The sequence below is a fragment of the Trachemys scripta genome, chromosome 9 (assembly GCF_013100865.1).
Source record: "Trachemys scripta elegans isolate TJP31775 chromosome 9, CAS_Tse_1.0, whole genome shotgun sequence".
Classification (NCBI taxonomy): Eukaryota; Metazoa; Chordata; order Testudines; family Emydidae; genus Trachemys; species Trachemys scripta.
This window is the reverse complement of record NC_048306.1, coordinates 98,640,685-98,651,400: the sequence shown is the minus strand read 5'-3', so window position 1 is coordinate 98,651,400 and position 10,716 is coordinate 98,640,685. Positions and strand designations below refer to the sequence as shown.

The window sequence follows — 10,716 nt, the reverse complement described above, 5'->3', positions numbered from 1 at the left end:
GGAGCTATTAGCGTCGATTTCCATCCACACCTAGCCTAATTCGACATGGCCATGTCGAATTTAGCACTACTCCCCTCGTCGGGGAGGAGTACAGAAGTCGAATTAAAGAGACCTCTATGTCGAACTAAATAGCATCGCAGTGTGGACGGGTGCAGGGTTAATTCGATGTAATGGCGCTAACTTCGACATAAACGCCTAGTGTAGACCAGGCCTGAGTGTGTTTAAGTACTTTACTGCATCAGGGCCAGAGGGCTCAGCACCTTCACAGATCGAACCCTCAGCCTCCAGGGGTGAGGGGACTATCATAGAGTCGGTTAACATTTTCAAAGCACGTGAGCTACTTGGGAGCCTAAATCACATTTTCAAAAGTGACTTAGTCACTTAGGAGCCCAACTTCCAGCAAAAGTAACTTCTGAAAATGGAGTTTAGGCTGCTAAGTCACTTACGGCACTTTTCAAAATTTTACCCTCATTCCCTACAATGGCATTAGCTGCATGGGGGAAATGATAGACATCAGAGACAAGGCCCTGATTCCGGAAAGCAGTTAACACATGCTTACGTCCATTCCTATTCAGGGAAACATTTAAGAATGTACTTTTGTCCCAATGAAGCCCAAATCCTCAATCCAGACCTAAATGAAGGATTAAAAGTAAATTTTAAAGTTACTTACTATTACAGTAGCACTGAAGAAGCACCAGGGGCTGTCCCGGTGCATAGGAAGACACAGTCTCTTCTCCAAAGAGCTCACCGCCTAAAAAAAGACCAAACACAGAGGAAGGGTTGTGGGTACAATACACAAGCAGAGTGATCGGCGTGATGGCTCATGCACAGCTTGTTATTGGACAGTTTGTATTACACCCCCCCAGCTGCCCCTCAACCCGGCCATCGTTTGCTGGGTTAAAGGCCCCTTTTTAAAAACTACTAGTTGGGGTTTAATCCTCTGCAGTTGCCTGTTTGTCCATTGTAACTGTGGCCTTCCCGTGGCTGGGATTGCCTTGGCTCGGCTGCACTTTGCCCCCTCTCCAGTTAATTCCATGACTTGTGCCTGGTTTATTTAAGTTTTTAACCCAGCCCCTATTTTCCAGGCTGTGTTTAACGGCAGGGGTGCGAGTTTCCGGGGCGTTGTTGCACCCACCATGACCTTGGCATGGGCAGCCCCTGGGCAGGGGAGAAACAACAGGAGGGGTCGGCTTGGCTGGTCTGCGCATCAGGTCTGCAGGCCTTTGTGCTCCCTGGGGCCAGGGGCAGCAGACGGGGAGGGACCCAATGGGGCATCCCCACCTTCCCCCGCAAGGGGCTTCGCCATGCTCCCAGTGGGTGGGCTGCCTGCTCCCTAGCTCCAGGGGCCCCACTGCCACCCACCCTGGGGGGCCTGCACTGGGATGCGCTCTCCCCTCCCCCCACTGGGGGTCTATTATCAGCGACAACCAGGAGAGACTCACACAGAGGCCTGAGGCTGGACAGAGCTTGTCTCCATAGCAACCACCAAACTCAGGGGGCCTAGCATCCAGATCGGTTTAGCAGGTGCCCGTCAGGCGTAGCCACTGAACCACGCCCTCGTAAGGTTTTTGCCTATGGAGAAAGGAGAACAGAGGGATGGAGGGGCCGTCGCTGGATTTTATTCACCCTTCCACGGGACGTTTTCTAGTCAGGCCGTAATTTCGGTCGCCTAAAGGGTCCTTGCGATGTCATATCCCGGCGTGCTTTGCGGGCGCTCTCCCTTTCGCCGCCATCTTGGGTCGGAGGCGCGGGGGTGAGTCCGGGAGCGGAGGTCCCGGGGCCGGTTAAGCGGGCTTCTCCCTCCACCATGGGGCGGGGGCAGGTGCGGCGGGGGGCGGGCTGTGGAGCGGGGGCCGTGTGCAGCGGGCAGGCGGCGGGATGAAGCCGATGCTGGGCGGATGGGGCTAGGCCCTGGGCTGAGCCGGCTCCGAGCCCGGCGCCTCCCGGCTCCCACTCGCCCGAGAGGGGCCCCTGGGGGAGGCCCCTTGACTGGACATCGCGGGGTGGGGGCCTGGCCTGGCTAAGGTAGCCGGCCCGTGCAAAGCTGGGTTCCGCCTCAGCCGGCCGGGGTCTTGCTGGGAGCCCCTGGGACTGCTCCCCTCTCCGGCCACCTGGTCTGGGGGGGGTCGCCTGGGATCCCCTGGGGCGGTACAGCCGTTGGGTGCTAAATTCCCTACTGTGGCGTCTAAAGTCTTTTTGTGCTTCTCAGGCCTGCTGGGAGCAGGACTTCAGGACGACACCATGTCTGGGAGGTGAGCGATGGGCTCTGAAAACTTCCTTTCGCCTTTGCTGTCGCTGGACGTGTTACACGGGCTGGGGGGCTTCATACATCTCACACGTTTCCTCTCCGTATCACCATCTCCGCTGTAGAATGTGCTGTGTTAAACATATCTAAACTCTGACCCTCTTGTGATGTGGTTGTCATAACCAATACTATTCTTCCCATCCCAAACATCTATCAGTTATAACATCTTGCCAAGCCTGTTCCACTGCACAGTTGTACGGATCAGTACGTTCTTGGACATCTAGACTCCTAGCCCATGCTGCCGCACAGCTTTTCGCACAGTGCACCACACATTGCAGAGTGCCCCGCACAGACAGGAAGTAAGACTGGATAATTAGGTCACAGACATAGTAACTGGCCCTGTCTGTGTCAAGAGTTGTTAGACTCTGATTGCAACCTACTGATTGTGTTACAGTTGGAAGCTACTTGTCTTGTGCATGGATGCAAACTGCATATGCAATTACCCATGTTACAGTTTGGTTATGGACTTAAGTGCAGCCTGGACAGATCTCTACTGTAAAAATAACCATGTTAAGAAACTCCTTTATAGCATAATTGCTTAAACATAGTTTCTCAGAACATAAAAACCACCATACTGGGTCAGACCAGTGGTCTGTCTAGCCCAATATCCTGTCTTTCGACAATGGCCAATACCAGGTGCCCCCGCGGGAATGAACAGAACAGGTAATCATCAAGTGATTAATCCCCTGTTGCCATTCCCAGCTTGTGGCAAACACAGGCTGGACACTTCAGAGCATGGTTTTGCATCCCTGATCATCTTGGCCTAATAGCCACTGATGGGCCTATTTTTTATGAACTTAGGTAGTTCTTTTTTGAACCCTGTTATAATTTTTGGCCTTTAGAACATCCTCTGGCAAAGAGTTCCACAGTTTGTGTGGAAAAAATAGTTCCTTTTGTTTGTTTTAAACCTGCTACCTATTAATTTTCATTTGGTGACTCCAAGTTCTTGTTTCAGAGTAGCAGCCGTGTTAGTCTGTATCCGCAAAAAGAACAAGAGTACTTGTGGCACCTTAGAGACTAACAAATTTATTAGAGCATAAGCTTTTGTGGGCTACAGCCCACTTCTTCGGATGAGGATGTGTTATGAGGAGGAGTAAATAAAACTTCCTTATTTACTTTTTCCACACCAATCACAATTTTATAGACCTCTATCATATCCCCCCTTAGTCGTCTCTTTTCCAAGCTGAAAAATCCCTGTTTTTATTACTCTCTCCTCATATGGAAGATGTTCCATCCCCCAATCATTTTTGTTGCCCTTTTCTGTATGTTTTCAAATTCCAATATATATCTCTTTTGAGATGGGGTGGCCAGATTTGCACGCAGTATTCAAGATGTGGGCGTACCATGGATTTATATAGAGGCAACATGATATTTTCCGTCTTCTTATCTATCCCTTTCCTAATGATTGGCTTTTTTGCCTGCTGCTGCACATTGAGTGGATGTTTTCAGATAACCATCCACAATGACTCCAAGGTCTATTTCTTGAGTGATGGTAACAGCTCATTTGACCCCATCTTCTATGTTTTCCAATGTGTATTATTTTGCATTTATCAACATTGAGGACCTTAAGCATATGTTAAGTGTCCTGAATTGTGCTAATGACTTGGACTGATCACCGTGGGCATGTTTATGTTCTCTCTGAAGGAGAACATTTTAAATAGGTTGTTTGACATGGTGACTTTTGTGGCATAGCAGGCCCCAAGTTCCTTAATCTATTTCACCATGTATAGAATATACTGTCTATCCCTTTTGGATGTTGCGACAAGTGTTTGTGTGTTTTAAAAAAATGAAAATCTAACTTTTTTTATAAATGGTTCTAGTAAAAAGAAGGAAGGAAAAAAAAGGCTAGTACAGGATTTTTATAATTGATGTTTTGTGCTAAAGAAGCTGCACTTTGTGAATGTGGGGGCATTTGCTCATGTGAAGCACTGTTCCTTTTCCCCCTGTATGCTTTCTACTAGCATGGTATCTAATTATTTCAGAAAGTTTTGTTCAGAAAACTTATTCACATGCAATACGCTTTCGTGGTTGGTGATTCATTAATATGCTCAATATTTCCTAGACTATGGTCCAAAGCCATTTTTGCTGGCTATAAGCGTGGCCTCCGAAACCAGAGGGAGCACACTGCCCTCCTGAAAATTGATGGAGTTTATGCCCGTGACGAGACTGAATTCTACTTGGGCAAGAGATGCGCCTATGTATATAAAGCTAAAAAGTAAGTAACTGAACTCCTTGTTATGCTAAATAGGCCTTGTAAAAATTGTCATGAAAATGTATCAGGCCACAATAAATGTATTTGCATACCTGTTGCCATGATAATGGTGAAACAAACAAAATGGCCAAGTAGAATTGTGCAAGACTGGGTTCCGTTTTGGGTTTTAGTTTTCAGTTTCACAATTCTAGGTACCAAATTAATTCAGGTATTAAATGATGATGTATTAAACATCACTATGATTGCTCTTGTAGAAATAGAAGGCTAATGGTTCTGGTAAGAGTGATGGGTTGGGCATGAGTCATCTCACCTCCAGGATACTGGTGTGAACTGAAGTCAAGTCAGTAGTGGACTGGACTGTAATGTCCTTCACTGTGATACTTCAGTGCTTTAAGTGGCAGAATTAATATAATCCCCTTCAGTGAGGGTTTGCTTTGTAACCTGAAGGGATTTAATAAATCCTCTTCTGCTTCTGGGCCTGCATATATCTGATCACTATAATTGCTGCGGCTGATGGATGCCCCGGAAGTACTGTAGGTTTGAGAAGTTTGGGATTATTCCCTTCTCTGCTTGCATAGCAGGCTGACTTTTTCTATTGACGTGGATCTTGGTGCAGATATCTGTGCCTTTGTTACCTCCTGATTAGATTAAGGCAGTGATTTTCAACCTGTGGTTGGACCCCTTAGGGCTCGCAGACTATGTCTGAGGTGTTAGCATAGAACAGTGGTTTTCAATCTGTGGTCCTGCGGACCCCTAGGAGTCCACAGACTATGTCTAAGATTTCCAAAGGGGTCTGCACTTCCATTTGCAATTTTTTAGGGGGTCCACAAATGAAAAAAGGTTAAAACCACTGCTTTAAGGCACAGCTAGTGCAGAATGTGGCTTCCCATTTAGAATGTTTGATACAGCGAGTGCTTTTTCCCTGTGCTCCAGAGACCATTCTGGCTTTCATTATGTTTCTGGGTGGAATTCAAGGTTTTGGTTTGGACCTGGACATCTTCGAAACCTCTCCTTTTTCTCTACAGTTAGTCACTGGAGTCACTCAAACTGATAACTTCTAGATGAATACATCTAGAAGGGTTGGGGGAATCAGGGCATGCTTAGTGGGAAGCCCTCTTCTCCCCTTTGATAGTTTGCCAGACGCACAGAGCAAAGCGTTTCTCTTCTCGTGTTTTAATAGAAGTGAGTTAGGCTGTGTGAGGGTTTTGATTTTTCTTGCAGGTGGTCTGGGGATGGGTTAGTGCCTTATTACATGATGTGAATTGTAACTACCGTTGCATATGACTTTAAACTGTGCTGTGCTCCCAGTGGTTTCGATTGCACCTCAAGATAGTGAACACTAAGCTTATTGCATATTGAGGGGAAATATGCTGTGCTTCGCAATGCTGTCAAATGTGAAATTGGCATATTTCATATTGTACTGTTGACACCGCAAAAGCTACGTGTTTTGAGTTATAAACAGCTATTAGTTCTCATTTATAAGCTGCTGAGGTATATGAGAATACTGTGTTTTGAAATTATAAAAACCAAATTACTCTGTCATTGTTAGGTTTACATTTAGCAGTTTGACCCACATGCATGGAGAAATAGAATTCTAATGTGTAATATTGTTTGCATGAATATATATTATATCGTTATTTGCAAATCATCCAGTAAATCACTAGGCAGAATACTTTCCCAGTTAGTACCAGTACTTGAAATAGATAGTGTTTGGAATGGATGAGAGGGGAGTGATTGAAGCCTGCAAATCCCAGATATATCAGTTCTGAAAGGTAAATCTAAGGACTTGTCTACACTGGCAATTAACAGCGCTGCGACTTTCTTGCTCAGGGATGCGAAAAAACACACCCCTGAGCGCAGCAAGTTGCAGTGCAGTAAAGCGCCAGTGTAAACAGTGTCCCAGCACTGGGAGCTGCGCTACTTGTGGGGGTGGTTTTTTTTAGAGCTCTCTCCCAGCGCTCTGCCGTGACCACACAAGGCACGTTAAAGCGCTGCTGTGTAGACTAGCGCTAAGATAGGAGGGTGATCTACACACACAACTTGCACTGGTTTAATTAATTGAATTAGTTAAACTGGTGCAAATCTCTGTGGACACAGTTCAACAAGTGTGCCAACTGGCTTATATCTACTTAGTTTGATTTAATTCTGTAAATTACTGAATTAATATAAGCCAGGTAGAAGACTGTTGCTTGAAGGGTGTTTTGTAAAGGGACACTGTTAGGTCCACCCAGAGCTTGATGGGACAAATGTACAGACATGTTTTCGTGCTTTTATATTTGGGTTTAAACCCATTCCCCTGCTGCATTTGCAATTCAAACATCACAACCTCAGGCTAATGAGATCACCAAAAAAATCTCTTCACAATGTGCATTTCTGTCAGCTTGGATGAAAGCAAATCTGCGTTATGGGTGACCAAATAAATGTTTCTAAACTTTCAGTTTGACTATTCCAAGGGAGCCATGACAATAGAGGGAATGAAACTTCTTTTAAAAGAAGATGGTGTTTTTAACCTGCCACTGTTGCTTTAAATAGACCAGCACTTGGTTAGGAGTGGAATGCCCAGGATTTAACAGTCTTCTGTTTGTTAGCAACACCGTGACTCCAGGTGGGAAGCCCAACAGAACACGAGTGATCTGGGGGAAAGTAACGCGTGCCCATGGAAACAGTGGTATGGTTCGTGCCAAGTTCCGGTCCAACCTTCCTGCTAAGGCCATTGGACACAGAATCAGAGTGGTGAGTACGGTACTCTAGTAGTGAATTGTTTTTCCTAACAGCTGAGAGAGAACACTGAGAAAATGGTAACTTGACTGTTATCACCCCTCAAAGATGATTTACTCTTGCCTCTTTTCCCTCTCCCTCAAACTTTGTACATCTAATTCTTTCTTCTCCTCCTCTCTCCCCCAGTCTTTTATTTTCTGTCTCCTGGTCCACTCTCCCCTTTTTTGGGGGGCGGGAGGGTCAGGGTGTTCTGAGGTCTTTATTTTTCTTTCCCTCATCTTCCCCAAATGCCCTCACCGTATCAGCCCTGCTTCTGGCTGAGGACTAAATGAATCTCTCCCGAGTCTGGTCATGGACCCAAAACTCACATGTGCTGTTACCTGTGCACCTCCAGGAGAACCTCCTCCTTGGCTGTCTGTGTCACCACTCAAACTATTGCTCCTGTACACACTGTCATCCTAGTGCTATTGTCAAGAGCAGTATTGGAGTGAGATGTGACCCTGCTCAGCTTTCATTATCCTATAGAAAAACCACTGTAGGAGGAGCACAAGTGCTATCCTTCATTGCAGCTGGGCAAAAGAGAGCAGTTATCCTCTCATTCCCCCAGCTAGGCTGGAAGATGGTGCATGGGCTACCCTGCAAAGAGCACTTCCCAAAGACTGAGCTATGTTCTGTGCTCTTCCATTCTTCCATGTAGAACAGGGGTGAGCAAACTACGGCCTGCGGGCCAGATCTGGCCCACCAGCCATTTTAATTCGGCCCTCGAGCGCCCGTTGGGGAGTGGGGTCTGGGGCTTGCCCCACTCCGATGCTCTAGTCAGGGAGCAGGGTCAGGGGTCATTCTACGCGTCTCCCGGAAGCAGCGGCATGGCCCCCCTCTAGCTCGTACGTGTAGGGGCAGCCAGGGGGCTCTGCTCTGCATGCTGCCCCGCAGCTCCCATTGGCTGGGAACCACAGCGAATGAGAGCTGCAGGGGCGGTGCCTGCGGACGGGGCAACGCGCAGAGCTGCCTGCCTGCGCTTCCACCTAGGAGCCAGAGAAGGGACATGCTGCTGCTTCCGGGAGCCGCTTGAGGTAAGTGCTGCCCCGGAGCCTGCACCCCTGAGCCTCTCCCCGTGCCCCAACCCCTGCCCCAGCCCTGATCCCCATCCTGCCCTCCGAACCCCTTGATCCCAGCACCCTCCTGCACCCCAAATCCCTCATCCCCTGCCCCCCCCCCCGTGCCCGCACCCCCATCCAGAGTCTGCACCCCTTCCCACACCCCAGCCCGGAGCCCCCTCCCGCACCCTGAACTCCTGATTTCTGGCCCCACCCTGGAGCCTGCACCCCAACCAAAGTCCTCACCCCCTCCTGCACCCCAACCCCAATTTTGTGAGCATTCATGGCCCGCCATACAATTTCTATTCCCAGATGTGGCCCTTGGGCCAAAAAGTTTGCCCACCGCTAATGTAGAATCATGGCAATGTAGGGCTGGAAGGAATCTTGAGAGGTCATCTAGTCCAGCCCCCTGCTCCGGCAGGGCCAAGAGAATCTAGACTGTTTCTAACAGGTTTTTGCCCAACCTGTTCTTAAAACCCTCCAAATGCTGAGGATTCCACATCCTGCCTTGTAAGCCTATCTACCATTACAGTTAGAAATTGGAGTCCCCTGCAAATTATGTATGCATATTTGTTTGGGTAGTCTGTTATCCCAATCATGAATGAAAATATTAACTAGTACCAGACCCCAGATTGACCCCTGCGTGACCCCACCCCCAAATACCGCCTCCCTGTTTGATAGTCAACCATTGGTAAGTACTCTTTGAGTATGGTCTTTCAGCTGGTTGTGCTCCTACCTTGCAGTAATTTTGTATAGACCTCATTTTCCTCGTTTGCTAATGAGAATGTCAGGTGGTGCTGTATCAAAAGCCTATACTAAAATCAAGATCTATCACACCTACCGTTTCCCTCCATCCACTAGACCAGTAACCTGTCAGAGTGCTCTGTGCAAACTGCTAGCTATCTGCGCGGGTATTTAGAGAGAGATTAATTAGAAATATGTGTTAACATTTTAGTTTAGAAACAAGATCTCTAACCTGATTTTTTTGTTTTTGTTTTACAGATGCTGTATCCATCTAGGATCTAAATTTTTACTAAAAATAAAATTCAGAAATTGTTCGATTTTGTTTTTAATGATTTCTTATGACCTTCAGTTGGTGTGAGGAATAACTAGTTCACTTTCTGTTGTTTCTACAAGTGTTACATAATCCACAAAACAGGACACTGATCTAGTAATAGCAGATGATAAAGGGAGGAATTGGATTTGTTACTGACCAAAGCATCAAGAGTTTAAAATTACCTCTTTAATTGTGATCTATTTTCATTTATCTGTTAGTTACCAATCTGTGGGTTTTTTCCTATAACTCCCATCATGGTATCTAAGAGTGCTCTTCAATAAAAGTTTAACATCTCAAAATTGTGCATGTAAACTGAAAACAAATGCAACTTCCATACAGTATTTGAAAAACACTTTGCCGACTTACTAAAATGAAAGCTCAAAGTTTTGTTTCTCTTGCACTAGTTGATTCTTCTGACAAATCAATGTAGATAGTACAGTTCTGTACAGTTACAGTTTGTAATTTCAGGTGTAATACAGAACTCAATTTATTTGCCAAGATTCAAATTCGTTCAGCTCACATTTAAAAATGTGGCTTCTTGAGATACTCACGAAGAACAGGACTTCAGCACCCCTGAACAGTCCTCTTTGGCTCTCACCTACCTCTTAAGTCACTTCCACTTTATGTAGTTTAGTTCCACACCTGCCTCCTGTTTGACACCCCTTCATTCTCCATCACCACAATGCATGTTTCCTCTGCACAAGTCTTGACTTCCTGTTTTCCTGGATTGTTAGATACTGGTTATCCACTAGACTTTTAACAAGAAAAAAATTCTTATTTAAAGACATAAGGGCCGTATTGTGTCATACCAATGGTCCATCTAGCCCAGTACCCTGTCTTCCAGCAGTGGCCAATGCCAGGTGCTTCAGAGGGAATGAACAGAACAGGCAATCAAGTGATCCATCCCCTGTCGCCCATTCCCAGCTTCTGGCAAAAGCGAGGCTAGGGACACCATCCCTGCCCATCCTGGCTAATAGCCATTGATGGATCTATCCATGAATTTATCTAGTTCTTTTTTTGAACTGTTATAGTCTTGGCTTTCACAACATCCTCTGGCAAGGAGTTCCATAGGTTGACTGTGTTGTGTGAAGAAATACTCTTTTGTTTTAAACCTGCTGTCTATTAACTTCATTTGGTGACCCCTAGTTCTTGTGCTATGAGAAGTAGTAAACAACACTTCCTTATCTACTTTCTCTATACAAGTCATGATTTTATAGAACTCAGTCATATCTCCCCTTAGCCATCTGTTTTCCAAGCTGAAAAGTCCCAGTCTTATTAATCTCTCCTCATATGGAAGCTGTTCCATACCCCTAATCATTTTTGTTGC

At 46.3% G+C, this 10,716-nt stretch overlaps 2 protein-coding genes across 5 annotated transcripts in view; one reads left to right on the top strand and one right to left on the bottom strand.

Moving 5' to 3' along the window:
* IQCG (IQ motif containing G) overlaps positions 1-1,559 on the bottom strand; it is a 42,895-nt gene extending 41,336 nt beyond the window's left edge. The window contains exons 1-2 of one of the 4 annotated variants that reach the window (XM_034781604.1): positions 1,443-1,559; positions 671-751 (exon numbers count right to left, since the gene is read on the bottom strand). The gene's annotated coding sequence lies outside the window, so the exon portion shown is untranslated. The other 3 variants (XM_034781603.1, XM_034781600.1, XM_034781601.1) reach the window with 3 other exon arrangements.
* Positions 1,560-1,672: 113 nt separating this feature from the next.
* RPL35A (ribosomal protein L35a) lies at positions 1,673-9,393 on the top strand. The gene is made up of 5 exons (XM_034781605.1): positions 1,673-1,753; positions 2,210-2,252; positions 4,368-4,520; positions 7,106-7,250; positions 9,335-9,393. The coding sequence occupies exons 2-5, from the start codon at positions 2,242-2,244 to the stop codon at positions 9,356-9,358; spliced, it is 333 nt and encodes a 110-aa protein (XP_034637496.1). The 5' UTR covers positions 1,673-1,753; positions 2,210-2,241; the 3' UTR covers positions 9,359-9,393.
* Positions 9,394-10,716: the final 1,323 nt, after the last annotated feature.

What these genes read in the sequence shown, in the direction of transcription:
- RPL35A (XM_034781605.1), top strand. An exon ending in TATGTATATAAAGCTAAAAA is followed by an intron (nt 4,521 to 7,105) that starts GTAAGTAACTGA and finishes TCTGTTTGTTAG; the next exon opens with CAACACCGTGACTCCAGGTG. An exon ending in TTGGACACAGAATCAGAGTG is followed by an intron (nt 7,251 to 9,334) that starts GTGAGTACGGTA and finishes TTTGTTTTACAG; the next exon opens with ATGCTGTATCCATCTAGGAT.